This window comes from Monodelphis domestica, chromosome 7 (assembly GCF_027887165.1).
Source record: "Monodelphis domestica isolate mMonDom1 chromosome 7, mMonDom1.pri, whole genome shotgun sequence".
Classification (NCBI taxonomy): Eukaryota; Metazoa; Chordata; class Mammalia; order Didelphimorphia; family Didelphidae; genus Monodelphis; species Monodelphis domestica.
The window spans coordinates 233,368,179-233,386,781 of record NC_077233.1 but is presented as its reverse complement, the minus strand read 5'-3'; the positions used below and the strand labels follow the sequence as shown (position 1 = coordinate 233,386,781).

Below are 18,603 nucleotides of genomic sequence, written 5' to 3'. Positions count from 1 at the left end.
TCTAGTCTAGGAGAACAGATCATTAAATTTATTTCCTTACAAGGGGCAGAAAGCATTGTTAGATTCTGTCAATGAATCAATTATTTTTGCTTGGTTTTTCTTTGTCACAAGGGAGAGTGGTTCAATGGAGAGGCAGAGATTAAATTACAATCAACTGGCAACAACATTTTTTAAAAAAGAAAGTATGTTCTGTTTTTCATTCTTAGCAAACTTAGCAATTTTAAGTAAAAAGTGAACATTTGGCACTGTCCTTTAGGTAGTTTGTTCTCCAATGCAATCAAAACTTTGATTGTCTAACTTCAGAAAACAGGCATAAGTTTGAAAGAAAGAAATTTATTTACTGAAATTATTTACTGAAAGAAAATTATTTAGTCATGCACACAAAGAAACAAAATGTCATACCTGTCCCTTCCTCCTCCCCCTTTCACTGTTGCCTATGTTTATAATTCCTGATATTCTGGCACAATTAAAATTCTACTCAAGATTAATTACTGGGAAAGATTTATATCAATGAATAATACCTTCTCTCCCACCTAAGTTTCCTATATAGTTCTTGACAGAAAATTTTATGAAGCAAAGTACTATACGGGTTCTCTATTTATTTCTGCACTACTTCACATTTTAAAGAATGACTTGTAACAACATAGATGGCATGCTTAAAAATCTATTGTCACAAAGGTCAGCTGAAACTGTGGATGAAAGTCGAATCTAATGATGTAGATGGATTATTGGTCTGAATTCAATAAAAAGAAATGTAATACTTTATTGTTATCCCTAAAGTTCTAAAAATCTACTTCACAAATATAAGATAGCAGTGCTCCTGAAAAAGATCTAGGGTTCTAATAGGCTAAAAGTGTGATAACAGAAAGAGAATTTTAGAGTCGGACTTGTACTTTAGGAATACCAAACTGACATGATGGGGAGAGACTAGAAGTAAGAATAACTATTTGGAAGCAATGACAAAAACAGAAAACAAAAAACAAGCAAGGAACTATATTAGAATCTAAATTAGGATGATGGTCATGTGAATAAAAACGGGACAGATATAGTATATATTGCTAAGGTAGAATCAACAAGATTTGGCAAGGGGTGAAGCAAAGAGAAGAATAAAGAATGATTATGAGATTGCCAAGACTGACTATAAGAAATAGTAGTGCCCTTGGCAGAAATACATTGTTAGAAAGAAGGGAGAGTTTGAGGGAAAAGCTAAGTTCTGTTTTGGACATATTAAGTTTAGGATGTCTATAGGACACCCATTCAATTAGATGTCCAGCAGGAGGTTGGTGATATGGGAGTGGAGTTCAGGCGAGAAAATGAGGTGTTTAGACAGACAGCTAGATAGGCAGAGAGGTATAGATATTAACAGATATACCTGGGAGCTTAGTGTATAGAAATAATGGATGAACACGAAGGGAGCTGGTGAAATCACAAAAAGGGTCCAGGAAAAGGTCCTTGAATACAACCTGCACAGGTGTGGACCAATGTTAATAATTCTGCCAAAGACACTGAAGAAAGGCCAAGTCAGGTAGGAAAAGAATCAGAAGAGGACGGTATATCTAGGAAAGATGATCAATCAGCCAAAAAGCATTTATTAAGCACTTATTGTGTGACAGGTATTGATTGTACAAGAGGGTCAAATGGTGCAGAGCAGTCCAGAAAGAACTGAGAAAAGTCCTTAAGCCACTGGTGGGAACTCAAGTTCTTCCCTTTCCTCAAGTCTTAAGTCTTAAAGTCAAGTGCCACCTCCTCCTAGAAGCCTTCTCTTAGACCACAAGTGAAAATAACTTCTGACTCTTAACTTCTCAGAACCTTGCTCTGGACCTCTGCTTCCTATTTATTCTCACTTTGCTTTATCAGTTATTTCCACATCCATTATCCATTAGGTAGGTAAGAAACTGAAGTGCTTCCTTAGTATTCAAAAGAAAATATATCTGGGGAGGGAAAAAAAAATCTCAGTTCTAAAGGTCATTTAGTATAATCCTTTCATTTTAAACAAGGAAACTGAGGCTCAGGGAGTATAAATGACTTGGCCAAAATCAAAGAGATAACAGCAAGAGATAGAATTTAAACCCAGGTTCTCCAATTCCAGAACCAGTGCTCTTTCCATTGAGTCATGCTTTTTACCAGACCAGTTAACTTAAGAAAAGACTGATGAGGTCTTAAGGCAGAAGCCAACAGTTTAAAAGAAGAAAATGGAGGCAAGTTTAGGTAGCTTTTTACATGTTATTTGGAAAGGGAATGACTGACATATGAGCATACTTGTAAGGGATAGGGAAGGAGACTTTAAATGACAAAAGTGAGGGAAAAACAGTTAGCTCCCACAGGACAGGAAGGGACCAAGATCAAAGGGAGCAGTTGGCATTTGCAAGATTAATACCTAATATTTTTTCCCCTGTGTGAATTTTAAGGACAGTAACTCAATTTATAAAATCTGGTGAATAATATTAACCTTAGTCTGAAATACAAAATATTCCCATATAAAGAGTTTTTATAGTCATTCTAAATGATCACTTATGGAACTTATGGAAAATAAAAAAATTTCTGTGGCTATTTTTAATCCAGATAAGTTCAAAAGTCTTGAAACACTGATTCAGCTCCTATTACAATTACTTATCTCTCATCCTCCCACTCCCTTTGTCAGTAGGTCTTGGAAGCATTCTAGAAGCTCCCATCTAGCCTGGGAAATGGCCAAGAGTGAAAGGAAATCTCCATGACCTCCCAGGTTAAGTAAGGAGGACAAATCCTGAAAGAATCCAAAGAAACTTTCCTTTAAACCTTCATAAAAACTCCCAAATGTAGATAACTGGAAAGAAATATGACTAAAAGCAATTAATACTTCAGGTATTCTAAATAGAAGCCTCCTTTAAAACACATACACTATTTTAATATCTTCTGTCTTGGAATCAATTGACTATGGGGGGTTAAGTGACTTGCCCAGGGTCATACAGTTAAGAAGGCCACATTTGAATGCAGGACCTCCTGGCTCTCAATCCATTGAGCCACCCATCTGCCCCCAAAACACATACACTATGACCAGGAAAAAGCGTAATCCACAAAAGGTCAAGATGAAGTAATTTTTTGGCACAAAACAACTTAGAAGGCCAGTTTGAGGGAAAGAGTGAACCCTGAGTGGAACTAAAGCACAGCATGAAAGGGCAGGCCCCACAGAGGCAACAGGGCTGAGGCACAGCTGAAGCAACAGCAAAGAATTTTCAGCCATAGATGGTAAAAGGGGGTTGGACAAATGCTCAGAAGATTACAGAAGTGCCTTTGCTGGCTTTGATGCAAGACTTCTGTTGCATTGCTTGTTGCAGTATAGAAGTACAATCTCAGGGTGAAGAGGAACACTACCAGACACAAGCACTTGAAGCAACAGGGTTCAACTAGGCACAGTTCCAAGGTGTAAAAGAGTGGCTTTGGGTTACTCACAGACTAGAGTATAGGTAGGGTGAGGATTAAACATACCTTTCCTTACATCATAACACACTGGAAGAATTGAAAGCAGATAGATTCCCAGAGCCAATGCTCAAGGCAGCTTCACAAATAACTTGAAGCTTGGAACTGTGTTCCCTTCATCCCAGTTATAGACTGCAACTTTTACCATTTTTAAATTAAAAGAAAAGGCAGGAAAATAAGCAAACAAACAAACAAAAAAAAGAAACTCAACATAAAGTTATTCTGGAGACAAGGAAGACTTAAACTCAGCAGAAGACAACAAAGTCAATACTGCTGTATCCAAAGCTTCAAAGAAAAATATAAATTGCTCTCAAGCTCCCCCCAAAATAGAGGACCTAAAAAAGATTTTAAAGTCATAGGAAAAACTTAGGAAAAGAAATGAGAACAACAGGACAATCTTGGGGAAAAAAAAGTCAACAGCTTGGTAAAGGTTCAACAAAAAAATTCTGAAGAAATTTAATACCTTAGAAAACTCAACAGGTCAATTGATAAGAGGCACAAAAATCCAATGAAGAGAAGAAATCCTTAAAAAGGCAGAATTGGTCAAATGGCAAGATATACAAAACTGTCTTGAAGAGAAAAACCAATGAAAGATAGAACTGGTCCTATGGAAAAAGAAGTACACAAATTCACTGAGGAATTTTATTCTTTAACAAAGTAGAATTGATGAAATATTTTCGAAAAAGAGATACAAAAGCTCACTCAATGATAATATATATATAACCCAGTGGAATTGCTTGTCAACTCCAGGAGGGGGAAAGGAAGAGGGGAGAGAGACAACAAGAATCATGTAACCATGGGAAAAAATTTTTTTAATTAAAATTAAAAAAAAAAAATTTTTAATCTTACTCAAGAAATCATGCCTTAAAAATTAGACTCAGGCAGGTGGAAGCCTAAAAGTCAAAAGATGGGGGAAAATAAAATCAAAGAAAATGTGAAATATCTTATTGGAAAAACTGACCCAGAAAATAGACCCAGGAGAGCTAATCTAAGAATTATTCAACTACCTGAAAGCCATATAATTGAAAATCTGTTACCCTAAAAAAGAACTACATTTCCTGGGAGCCCACTGACTTGTAGACGGGGTCTGCCCTCTTTGGCATCTTGGCGGGATGGTGGCGAGTGGGATTCTCAACAGACTGATCAGCCATGGACACGTGGTCTTTATTTTGTATCCCTCTTATTCCTTTATTCCTAATGATCATTAATAAATCTCCTAAAATATAACATTTTATTATTAAGATTTAATTTTAATTTTTACAAAGCCATGATTAAAAAAGGATCTTAGACATAATTTTCCAAGAAATTATCAAGGAAAATTTCCCTGATATGCTAGAACCAGAGGACAAAATAGAAATCTAGCAATCACCTCCTGAAAGAGATCCCAAAAAAGAACTCCTAGGAATATTATAAACAAATTCCAGAACTCATAGGTCAAGAAGAAAATATTGCAAACAGACAAAAAGAAACAGGATAACACAAGTTTTAGGAGCTTTTATTTTAAAGGACTGAAGGCCCTGGAATATGATATTCTACAATGCAAAGGAGCTAGGATAGCACAAGATTTAGCAGTTTTTACATTAAAAGATTGGAGAGTCTGGACTACAATATTCCAGAATTCAAAGGTGCTAGGACTTCAATCAAGAATCACTTACCTAGCAAAACAGATCATAGATTCATCAGGGGGGAAAAATGGGTATTTAATGAAATAGAGGATTTTCAAACATCTTGGTGAACAGATCAAAGATGAATGGAAAAATCGACTTTCAAATACAAGACTCAAGAAAAATAAAAAGGTAAACAGGAAAGAGAAATCAAAAGTCACTCAATAAGGTTAAACTGTGTACATCCCTACATGGGGAGATGATTCTTGAAATTCCAAAAACCCGTGTCATTATTAGGGCAAATTAGAAGCAGTATACATAGAGGGCAGGGAGTGAGTTGAATATGATGGGATGATATAAAAAATTAATTTAAAGCAAGAAATAGAGGAATTTATTGGGAAGAGGAGAAAGGGAAAATAGAAAGGGGTAAATTATTATAAATAAAAGGCATGAAAAGAGCATTCAGGAAGATGGGGTGGGAGGAGAGACTGTGAACCTTTTACTCTCATCAAAACTGGCTCAATAAAGGAAGAATACACAATCAATTGGGTATAAAAAGCTATTTAAACTACAAGCAAGTAGAAGGGGAAGTGGATAAGAGGGGCTGGAACTGATAGAAAATAGGACAAATTGAGGGGAGAGGGAGATAAACTAAACAGGGGTAAACATAGGATGGAAATTAATACACAGTAATCATAATGGTACAATTTTTTTTTACAAGCCTTTCTAGTAAAGGCCTCATTTCTCAAATACATAGACAAATTAGTTGAATATATAATACAAGTCATTCCCCAATGGGGATCAAAGGATAAGATCAGGCAATTCTCAAAGTAATTAAAGCTCTCTACAATCATGCAAAAAATGCTCTAAATCACTATTAGAGAAATGCAAATTAAAACAACTCTCACCTGCCAAATTGGCTATTGTGACAGAAAAGATAAATGACCAAACTGGAGGGGTTATGGGAAAGTTGAGAAATGAATGCATTGTTGGGGGAGTTGTGAACTGATTCAATCACTCAGGAGAGCAATTTGGACCTATGGCCCAATAGCTATGCAACAGTACCCTTGGATCCAGCAATACTATACTAGGATCATGTCTCAAAGAGATTTAAAAAAAGGAGGGGCCTATATATACAAAAATATTTAAATCTCTTGGGGGGGGGGGCAAAAATCTGGGAAGTGAGGAAATACCCATCAATTGGCGATAGCTGAGTAACTTACAGTATATGATTGTAATGGAATACTATTATGCTGTAAGAAATGACAAGAAGCTCAGAAAAACTTGGGAAGACTTCTACAAACTGGAGCAGTGTGAAATAAGCAGAACTAGGAGAACACCATACACAATGACAAGAATACTGTAGTACAATGAACAACTGTGAATAACAGCTATTCTCAACAATACAATGCTCCAAAACTATCCCAAAGGACTCATGATAAAAAATGTCATCTACTAACCAGAGAAAAAAGAACAGAGTCTGAATTTCTTTCTTAATTTTTTTTCTATTTGATTTTCCTTCCACAACGGATAAGACAAAGTATTTTACATAATTGCACATATAAAATCTATCTGATATTGCTTACTATCTCAGCAAGTGTAGGAAGCTAGGGGGAAGGGAAGGGAGAGAATTAGACTTAATATTCTTTGAAAAAAGTTGTAACTTTTTTACATGTAATCAGGGAAAAATAAAAATTGATAGTTATTTGTTACTTAAATTGATTTGTATAGTGCCTTAAAGTTTGTAAAATGCTTCACATGTTATCTCATTTGATCCCAAGAACAAATCTATTAGATAGGTTCTATGAGATTAAGTAACTTGTCCAGAAATTCAGGGGCAGGATTTGAGGTCATGCCTTCCAAATTCGAAGATCAGTATTCTACAAATGTTATATTACCTACATTAAAAATAAAATTTAAAGGATTCTTTACAGTATGAGGCAAAAATAAAATTTGAATATGCTAGGGACTATATTCAGTGTCCTAGAGTGAAAAGAGTACAGGCCCTGAAGTCTGAGAATATGGCTTCAGTTGACTGTAATTTAATACTAGTATTATCTTGGGCAAGTCACTTCATCTCTTTAGGACTCAATTGCCACTAAATTATATGATCTCTAGGATACCTTCTACCTCTAAATTCTTTTGTATGCTATTTGGCATAATGGTACAATGTGCATATACTTAATTATATTTGAACTTACAATTCTCTCTCTTGGTTTGGAAGATTATGTATTTATATCCCTGTCTTCCCCTGCCCCAATAAAACTAGTTTTGTACCAGCTTTTGGAACCAGGAGGCCTAGGTTTAAATCATAATTCTGGTCATTTCTAGCTGAGTAACCTAAGGCAAGCTAGTTAACTTCAGTTTCCTCACCTGTAAAACAGGGATGAGAGGAGAAATGGCACAGCTATCTGTGTTATGTGAACACACATGTGTACATAATGTTATATGGTGTGCACCATATAAATGTCAGCTATTATTGTTACATGGTTCCCTGGAGTTGTCATTACTCTTTCTTAGCAAAAGAGCAGCTTGGCACAGTGGATAGCCTTCTGTGCTTGATAGAGAGCTGTATTTGGTACCAAGTTCAAGTCCTGGATCTAACTTTTTATTGTCATATATATATATATATATATATATATTGTCAGTAGATATTGCGTACCTTATTTTATAGTAGCTAGGTCTACAACATTGTGATGAAGCATTTATTAAGACCACAAAATATGCTGGTAGTGCATTAAAAAAAATGACATCACCTAAATTTCTCCATACCCAAAACAAAATGAGAAAAAAATTTATGATCCATAATGAATCAAATATGAGTAGTAACAAAATCACACAAGCCATCTATACATATATAAACATTATATAATAAAATAAATTTCAATTAGTAAACTAAATATTAAAGTAAGCTAAAATATAAGTATAACTTTGTTGTAAAGAAAATTATCATAAAAAGAACTAGTAACAAAGGATGGATGAATTTGCCTATGCAAAGAATTTTATATGACAAAAACCAATGTCTCCAAAATTAACAGAAAAGAAAAATTAGAACAAAATATTTGCAGTAAGTACAACTGATAAAAAGCAGACCCCCAACTCTATAAGGAATTTATACAATTTTACAAAGTAGAGGAATAGTCAAAAGCTTTGAAATGTGGACTATCACTATCATCAAAAAAGACAAAAGTTAAATGTGAAGTTCAAATGTTAAGTTAACCACTACACTGTTGGTAGAATGATAACATGCATAAAAGTTTTTTGGAAACCAATCTGTCAGTATGTAATAAGTGACAAAAGTAATCATAATGTACAAAAATATTCATAGCTATTTTATTTGTAAAAGGAAAAATCTGGTAACAATACTGGGAAAGGGGTAAACAAATTATGTAATTATAAATGTAACTGTTTATTATTGTGCTATTAAAGACATCCCAAATAACAGAAATAAATGGAGGTCAACAGCAAAAGAAAACTACATAGACTGGCTACAACCATTATAGAAATGGGCAACAAACTTTTTAACTACAAAGATTTAGAAGAGAGAACAACAAAAAATCAAATTCTAAATATTTTCTTCTAATACAAATGTTAATAGTTTGCCTTTTAAAAAACCCTTACTTTCTGTCTTAGAATCAATACTAAGAATTGGTTCCAAAGCAGAAAAGCAGTAAGGGCAAGGCAATAAGGGGGTTAAATGACTTGCACAGGGTCACATAGCGAGAATATGAAATCACATTTGAACTCAGGAACTGAGTTCTCTAGTTCTAACTGGCTTGCTATTCACTGAGCCACCTAGCTTCTCCTTACTGAAACTATTAAAGAAAGCAAAACTACCTGTTAGAAAATCCTTATGAAAACACCCCTTCCCTTTATCTATGGCTCATAAATTTATATATTTTATTTCATTTTTAATAAATATCTATATCAATATCTCTTCTCAAGAACACAACATAATATAGAAAATTACTCATTTGGAGGTAGAAGATATGCATTTAGATCCTGATTGTTCCAAAGCAGAAGACTGGTGTGGGGTCAAGTGATTTGTCCAGGGTCACAGCTAAGAAATATTCTGAGGCCTATTTTGAACCCAGGATAATATCCTGTGTCTCTATGCTGAACCACCTACCTTTCCCTTAAGATAGGTTTCCATATCTAGATTACATAAAAGAAAGATCCTTTCTAGGATGTAATGCTACCATCCTAAGAAGGCAGGAGGTCCACATCTTCTCTCTCATCTTCTCTCCCTCTCCCTCTCCCTCTCTCTCTCTCAATCTGAAGTTCTATGATTCTTCAACTTTGTTTTAGTGGCTCTTTACCTGACATCTGTAAACTTAAAAATAAAAAAAATGAAATCATATCTATATATAACTGTATTATAATATAATTGGTTTCCTTTTTATTTCTATGCTTCTGATTTTACTCCATTTATACAAATTGTATTAATTTACAATTGCTTCATTAAATGCTAATTTCACTATATAGATAATATTGGGTTTACACTATAATGAGGATAAAATTTTGATAAAAAATTTCCCAGGAGGAGGCAGCTGGGTAGCTCTGTGGATTGAGAGCCAAGCCTAGAGACAGGAAGTACTGGGTTCAAATCTGACCTCAGACTTCCCAGCTGTGTGACTCTGGTCAAGTCACTTAACCTCCATTGCCTAGGCATTACCATTCTTCTGCCTTGGAACCAATACACAGCATTGATTCTAAAGGTAAGGATTTAAAAAAAAAATTCCTAGGAAAAATGTATCAACTTTATCCAATTAGGAAAACCCTTTTAGTCTATAAAGTGATGTTACGATAAAGGGGCTGATTCAAGTGTATTTAAATTTAATTTACTTTTCTATGTAAAGATCCCAAATTACTATTTAGAAAATGAGTAGAACCAGGAGAACATTATACACAGCCACAGAATTAATGCTGGAAGAATAAACCGTGTTACTTCCAGAAAGTGAACAGAAAGGTGAAATATGAAAGAATTTCCATATATGCATTGGCCTCCCTGACAATGTTTTATGATACAGGGAGGATGGGATTCATATGGATGAGATTTGTAAGCTAAGCACACAGTCTCTGTATATGGAAATGCTTGTTTTTGTAAAGTTTGGAATAAAAAAGAAAAAGAAAATTAAAAAGGACTTAATCCTAAAAATGAGGTGTTTTGTTTAATTTTCTTTGCCAGAGGAACAAAAATGAGGCTCTGGAAACTAAATTTTTTTTTTTATTTTTAAAACCCTTACCTTCCCTCTTGGAGTCAATACTGTGTATTGGCTCCAAGGCAGAAGAGTGGTAAGGGCTAGGCAATGGGGGTCAAGTGACTTGCCCAGGGTCACACAGCTGAGAAGTATCTGAGGCCAGATTTGAACCTAGGACCTCCCGTCTCTAGGCCTGGCTCTCAATCCACTGAGCTACCCAGCTGCCCCCTTGGAAACTAAAATTTATTAAGGATAGTAAGGATGCAAAGCCATGGGACTTGGATATATATAATGACTTAAGCATTAAGAAATTTGGGTCATTTAAAGAAATTAAGATATTAAAAAGTGGGATAGTCCATAGGAGGAAACTAGGTAAGCAGTCAGAAAAATAAACAATCTGAACTTGAAAGGATCAAAAGGAAATAGGAATTATTAGGGAAATGCAAACAACTCTGAGATACCATCTCACACATACCAGATTGACTAACATAACCAAAAGGGGAAAACTGGGGCATTAAAAGAGCCACAAAACTATGCATACATTTTGACCCAGCAATACCACCACTGGGTCTATATTCCAAAGAGATCAGAGTTAAGGGAAAGAACCTAACTGTAGCAAAATATTTTTAACAGCTCTTTTTGTGGTGGCAAAGAAAGGAAACCATGGCAATGTCCACCACTTGGGAAATGGATGAACAATTTGTGGTATATATTTGTAATGGAATACTATTGTGCCATAAAGAACAATGAATAAGATAAGTTCAGAAAAACCTGGGAAGACTTGTATGAACTGATGCACAAGTGAAGTAAGCAGAACCAGGAGAACAATGTATACTCTGTATATACTATACTATGTGATGATCAACTGTGAAGGACTAAACCATTATCAACAAAGCAAGTCTCCAAGAAAACCAAAAGGAACTCAGGATGAAAATGCTATCCATAGCCAAAAAAAGAAATTTACTGAGTCTGAGGGCAGATCAAAGCCTGTCATCTTCCACTAGATTTCCTTCAGGAGGTTTGTATCATATGTGTGATATATGACTTCTATTGTGACATGAGCAGTATGTATCACATGAAAATAGATATAACCTTGGCTATTCATTGCAAGGGGGTGAAGGGGCAGGAGTGGAGGGAGAAAATTTGAATTCTAAATAAAAAACCAGTTGTCAAAAATTGTTTCTATATGTAACTGAAGAGTTAAAAAACAAAAAACAGATCTGAAAGTAGTCTTAGGTATATTAAGTGTAAGACCATGATGTAGAAAAATGTTCCTCTATCAATAGATATGGACGAAAAATTCCTAACATGCCACTAAAGTAGGAGAGACTTTTAAAAGTCCTCCTTCCCTCAGGTGTTATGGGAAAAAACCACATACACATAAACACACAAAATACCTGAGCAGTCACATTCAAGTATGGGGGGAAAAAAGTAAATGTTTTCAAATCTCTAGGGTTCAATGATATAACAGGGTTACCAAGGATGTACTTCAAATTTCTGCAATCATTTATAATTTTCTTTTTAAAAACTGAAAATAGTGATATGGTCATCTATAGTCTATATGTAAGCATTTATTAAGCACCTATTGCAGGCCAGTCACTGTGTTAAGTACTGAGGATAAAAATAAAGAGAAAAGATAGTTTCTGCTCTTTGGGAACTCACAATCTAAAGGGAGAGAAAAATGTATGGTATATTCCCAATTAAAAGAAAATAATCAAAAGAGATGGCACTAAAATTAGGAGGGGCTGGAATAATAGAAGAGTAACTGCATTGTTTTTATTTTGGGGGCATTGGAAGAGAAACAAAAGTATTAATTCCATACATGGAAAAATCTGGTAAGGATAATTTAATAAATACTGTACCATAGTGGATAGAGAGCTAGCTTCAGAGTTGGGACGGCTTGGGTTCAAGTTCCATCTCTGATAATTACTGATTATGTGACCCTGGGCAACTCATTTAAAACTTTCTGTGTCCTGGGACCTGACACCAACTTGAAAAGATGGTTCCAACTAGCTTTAATGGAGAGAATGTCTTTATTTGGGAGTTCTTTATGCCAATAAAATTACAGATCCAGTATTTATTCAAATATACACATAATTTAGATCTTGGGATACTGTGAAAAAATTAAACTTCTAAAGGAAAATTCCTGATAAAATAATAAATTTCTTTTCTTGACAGTACAGCTGATAAAGCAGCAATAAAATATTTTTGAGGCTATCTGGATTTGGGCAAAATTAAATTTAGGTAAGATCATCCATCAGTTGGGATTCTCCTCCCCCAAATAAGTATTTAAGTTCAATATCAACCTCTATAATAGCACCCCGCCATGGCCACAAAGCAGTTTGAAGCATGAAATATACTAATGAAATTTATAAATGTTAATGACAAAAGGGTATGCTGTATAGAACATATTAAATTCACTTTCAATACTGAACATTGGTTCATAATAATTTTTTTAAATCTCTCATAAAAAACGAGTATATAATAACAATTTACAATGTATCATCAGTAAAATGAAGGGATGACTGCTAGATGCCTTGAAGGTCTCTTCCAGCATCTCTCTTATCCTAGGAGTAGAGATCTAGTCTTTTCCCCAATGCTGCTCTTTCAACTGTTTCTATAGCTAAAGAGGATAGTCATAGCACTCTCAAGGTCCTCTTAAAAATACTTTTAACCACAGTAACATTATCTTGTGAAAATTTGCATCTAGTTGTTATGAACAGAAACAAACTAGCAGAGACCCCCCCCACCCCCGCTTTTTTTTACACTGTCTTACTAGCACAAATATCAAGCTCAGTTCATACAAAATCTAAAAATGGAGTCAATTGGTAAGTTTCAGAACTAGAGTTCCTGAACTTCCCCATGGGGGGAGGGTTCCCCCATCTAACTCAGCATGAATTAGCAATGCTGACTGGTGGTAGGGTGGGCTGGCACTATATTTTATGGATTGGAATGCTGCATGTAGGAACCAGTAAAAAATCGCAACTTACTATGAGCCAAGCACTGTATTAAATGCTAGGGATACAAGGCAAAAAAAAATATGGTCCCTGTCTGCCCTCACATTCTAAAGAGGTTGACAATATGCCAAAAATCTGCATACAAGATAGATACAGTGTAAACAGAAGGTAATCTCAGAGGAAACCAAGAAGTGAAATAAAACAGTGGTCAATTTACAAAGAACCACTTTATAAAACTTCCATAAAACAGGATGCATTTCTGTTGATCCTGATGACTTAGAACAAGTTATTTCACTTCCCCATGTCTCCCCATTCCTCAACTGTAAAATGATGTACTAAATCCTATGATCAACTTTGGGTGAGCATGCTTGAAACTAATCTCAACTCAAAGTCAGTGGATGAAGTTCAAAAGGAACAAATGAAGAAAAATTCAACTTAAAAGGAGAAAAATTATACCAAGATAAATAATAGCTATAATTTACATAGGGTTTTTTAGTTCACAAAATACTTTGTATGTAAACTCAATTTGATCCCAACAAAAACGCTGGCAGGTAGATCATCTCCATTTTATAGATGAGTTAACTGAGGCTCATTGAGATGAAGTGACTTTCCAGGGTCATCCAGTTATTAAGTGTCTAGGGAGGATTTGAACTCTGTTTTTCTTAGTTTCAGGACCAATAATCTTTCCACTGTTCTACCTAATATGGAATGTGGAACATGACTTGTTTTTTAACACTAAGATTCAGGGGGTTTTGCTGATCCCAAGCTAAAGTTAGCAATGTAATGCTATAGTCCAAAAAGAAAAGAGGATACTAATCTGTATAAAAGGATGTGAGAATTATGAAGTGATGTTTCTCCTTACTCAGTATTAGTCAGGATGCTTTAAGAGAATCCTATTCTTTTTTATTCCAAAGCATTCATAGAATCATGAAAAATCTACAAATTATCTAAATGAAAACAACAAAAAGAATTCAAGGTTTGTGAGTTAGCTTTTGAAGGAAAGTCAGAAACAAATCAAGGATGGGCCAACAGTCTACAACTTTAAAAAAGTATATCATGTAAAAATGATGGTGACTTATGTGTTCCCATTGAGGCCACCACAAACAAAACCCAAAAAACTCCAACTAAACAATACTATATGGATTTATTTTCATTAATTAGAAAGGAATTCTTTAAATTAAGAGACTTGTGAGACACTAATATATTTATTAAAGAATCTGTAGGATTTGCCTTCTCTGAGGATTAACATCCTTATCCAAGAGTTTCAAGAACTTTATTTTATACAATATAGTTACAATACTTCCTGAAGTATATGCAATAACTGTTAGCCCCAATCCAGATAAAAATTGTGAGTAGGATAATCTCCCCTAAATCATGCACTTTGTGGTCAAACAATGTAGAAATGACTTTCCCTTTGTTCCTCATTTCCTATTTATGTTATACATAGTTTGTACTTTGTTGTTTGCATGTCTCTCTTATTAAATTATTAATTCCCAGAGGGCGTGGCCTGTCTTTTGCCTTAGTTTCTGGCAAATAGTAGGCACTTAATAAACGTTTATTGATCATGGAATGAAAGAAAGCAAGGCTAAATGCAGGCACAGCTAGATTCCTTTCAAAAAAAAAATTTGCATAGCTCCAGGTTCAAAAGTGAAATTTCTCTTCCAAACATATTACCAAAATTTACAAATCTATGCCTCCAAATAAAAACCAGGGAAATTCACCAAACCTAATAATTGTAACATAAACTGACTTCAAAATCAAAGCTAATTTTAAAACAATTCAATTAAACATTTATTAATGAACTCAGGGCAAGGCCCAGTGGATAAAAAGACAAAAAAATATAGTTCCTGCCCTCAGGGAACTTTTATTTTATCTAAGAGAATAAATAATAACATTTAGAACCCCAAATAGGATCACCAAGTCAGACACTACTGAAACAACTCAATAACAACACAAGTAAGGAAATATAGGAGTATTGGAGTTCTAATATCAGGTTATCAGGCATGGCCTGGGGAGGGAGGAAAGAGGAGAGAAGGGAAGGAAGGGAGGTAAGGGGGAGAGAGAGGAGAGAGAGAGAGAGAGAGAGAGAGAGAGAGAGAGAGAGAGAGAGAGAGAGAGAGAGAGAGAGAGAGAGAGAGAGAGAGAGAGAGAGAGAGAGAGAGAGAGAATGTCAATTTGATGTATGGTATACTATATAACTATCTTTACCAATAGGGCCAGGTATAATATCTTGTTAAAAGATACTACTTGTCTTTATACCATCAAGACAAGGAGAATGTCTAACTGTAGTATCCAAGTAAGTTCTTGGAAATCCAACCCTGTCCTCTGAATTCTAAAGAAATAACGAGTGACACTAATTCAAGCTGACTTGAATAAAATATTTAACTTATGGGGACAACTTTTCTTAAATGTTTATTAGAGTTTCTATGAATAAGTACAAAGAAAATAAAGCAAGGCTATATAAATGCTTAATGATAATGTGCTTCCCATTCTGGATGACAGTGGGTCTGCTCAGCTACAAGGAATATTTCCTGTTGATATGGATGAAGTACCTCGTGTGTCCATGAACTGACTCAACAGTACCATATCACATTGGCTAACTGGCAAACAGGAACTGAAAGGAATTGCTTTTTCAAAAGCCTGAGCCAAAGAAAGTGGAATGCTACAACCAGAAAAGAAATCAAAAGAAAATGAAAGGAATAGAAAAATCAAATTTATCTTGATTCAGAAGAGCAACAAGGAGTTGTACACTCCAAGAAGCTCCACAAGCATAAAAACAAGTAAGCTTCATTTAAACTGGAATGAACTTAAAATTCCATTCAGCTAACTAGACTCTGCCATTACCTCTGAAAAGGCTTGCTGCCTCAGAATAACTTTTTAAAACTACACTTAATACTCTCACAAATGTTCTAGTATTTTGTTTAGCAACTTTATAAGTAAAAATCTAGTCTATCTGTACTTGGAGATCTACAAAGATACTAACAGTAAATCAATTATGTTCTATTTCCCGATGGTGTAACAGTTTATCTAATCCTGTAGAACATCAAGATCACCTAGAAATAAGGTTTTATAAAGAGAATGTTTACACATCTAAAACAAGAAAAATTTACATTCCAAAGGCTAAATTTTACATTCAGAAAAATAAAGCACCCTGCCAAAAATGCCACACGGACACTAATATGCCATGACAAACTTCATAACTATAAATGATATTGCTTCATACCTGTCAGAATAAGTCACATGACCTTAATAAGTGGATACAACCCATTTACTTAGAGCTACAAACTATGGATCTATTTTCTTTTGTGAAAGCTCCAAGTTAAAGTTCTCTGGTCACTAAAATGAGACTGAGTTCAATATCATTCATTGATAGTTACACATTCAAATAGCAAGAGATAAATTGGGGTTCATATACTGCCCAACTGAACTCCAGTTTTTTTAAATTGAGATAGTCAAGTTTTAACAAGACCTAAAATTTAAATAAATAATGTCAAAATCAATGCCAATTACTTAAAATACTTGATAACTTTCCTGGCAATCATCTACCAAACCAAAGGAGTTGAGTCATAACTATGAATTTCAAATGAAAAACTGTTTAAAATGTATCAATATCCTTCACATCTCAATCCTTAGAAAATTTTTGTTGTTAAATCATATTAAAGAGCTGTATTGCTAAATAATCCTAAAGATAATTTCAAAGTGATGTCTTTTTAAAAATCTTGTAGCAAAAACACATGATCTTACATTTTAAGTTTCCAAACAACATTTAAATTAAATGAAGCCTTTTTTCCAGGCTGAAAAAGCCTACATGATCACCTGCACTTATTTTTGTTAGCTCCTGGAAAACCATGCTAGTATGATTTTTCTTGAATGTATGAAGGTGCAGCACACATAAAAAAAATCCATTAAATCCCCTTTTTGGTACATAATACAGATTACCTTAGTCGAGTGATGCTATAAATCCCTCTACACTTGGTCTTAAACTGCAATCATTCCACTGTCTATTAGAAAAACTTCTTAGGCCTTCGAAATTGTGGTAATGTCAGGTGCCAAAAAGTTACAACTGCCTATGATTCAAATGACATAGGAACCACACTTACGAAGAAAACGTTTTCTTCCACTATAGTAGCCCCAATGTCTTAAAGCTACAAGAGTCTCATTCGCACCAACACTGGAAAGATTCCTCCTCTAGATTCAAATTTAAGCCAGCTCTGAAAGAGTCGAGTCTTTCAAGTGTGCTGGCATGGTGGGCCTTCCCTCAGAACCAACTGCCCCAGCAGTAGGAGAGACCCCACAGGTCAGGGAACAGGATGTCTTTAAAGGAACTCTCCGACACTCACTCCCAGGGTAACGAGGGAGGGGATCCAAACCTGGGTCCAATGAGGTTTGGATCGGGCCTCTAAAGGGAATGATTGCTGGGGCCCAATGTGCTTGGGGAACCCCCAACCCCATTTCCCGGGAAAAGGTACCTGGATAACAAAATCTTCTCTAGCTGGGAGGGTGGGGGGAGCAGGGATAGTGGCAGCACCCCCAGACTGTCACACACCCCCTCCCAATGACTCAGGTGCTCCTCCCTCACCCCAACTCCCAGCCCCATCACCCGCACTAGAATCTGCTCACCCCCGCCCAGGGCCCAAGGCCCAGGGCCCAGGGCCGCGCCTTCCTCTCAGGCCCTTGGCCCAGCCCACCAACCTCCGAGCCCCAGGCAGAGGAGGCAGAACTTAGGCCTCACCTCTCTCTGGTCTGCTCCGAGCCCAGCCGGCCGCGGCGGGAATCCTGGAGGCGGCAGAAGCCGCGCCCCGACCCCTTAGGGGGAAGGGAGCGGGGTGGAGTGGCCTAGGCCGCGCCTTCCAGCCCGGAGGCTGCCGGGCTCCAGCTTCCCACCGCCGCCGTCACCGCCAGGAGCTCTGCGGGCAGGGACCCGGGGAGGGAGCAAGCCTGGACGCCTATAGGCCTCAGGCCCAGGGCCCGGAGTGAAGAGGCGAGGCCGGGCGAGCCACCCACCTGGGTTGCCAGTCATTCCAGCTCCGCGGATACTTGGTGCCGCCGCCGCCGCTGCTCAGCCGAGACCCCGGGGCTCTGCGGCTCATTACCTTCCCCGACACGACATGGCCAAGCGCCGCCGCCCGAATCGAGAGTCTCTCGAAGCAGCCGCCCACCCGGCAGCCAACCCAGTGCCCCGGCCTCGGCACGGAGAGGGCGAGGGCCAGGGGAAGCAGCAGCAGCAGGAGGAGGAGGCGGCTGAGGGCGAGAGAGGGGGGGGAGCAGGGCGGCCGTTCCGGGTTCTGCCGGAGCCCGCAGCGCAGGAGGCAGGCACTGGGCGAGGAGGCGGAGGCGGAGGCGGTGTCTTCGAGGGCCGTGCGCTCCGAGGAAAGGGAGGAGGAA

General features: G+C 36.8%; 1 protein-coding gene across 5 annotated transcripts in view; it reads right to left on the bottom strand.

Annotated features, from left to right (window-relative positions):
- The window catches only part of SMG1 (SMG1 nonsense mediated mRNA decay associated PI3K related kinase), a 112,529-nt gene extending 94,168 nt beyond the window's left edge, over positions 1-18,361 (bottom strand). For 4 of the 5 annotated variants that reach the window (XM_056806581.1, XM_056806582.1, XM_001366185.4 and 1 more), the window contains exon 1: positions 18,223-18,355. In XM_056806581.1, coding sequence (XP_056662559.1) covers positions 18,223-18,308 — 86 coding nt within the window. In that variant the 5' untranslated portion in view covers positions 18,309-18,355. Of the gene's footprint in view, positions 1-18,222 lie in introns of all 5 variants that reach the window. The other variant, XM_056806584.1, reaches the window with a different exon arrangement.
- Positions 18,362-18,603: the final 242 nt, after the last annotated feature.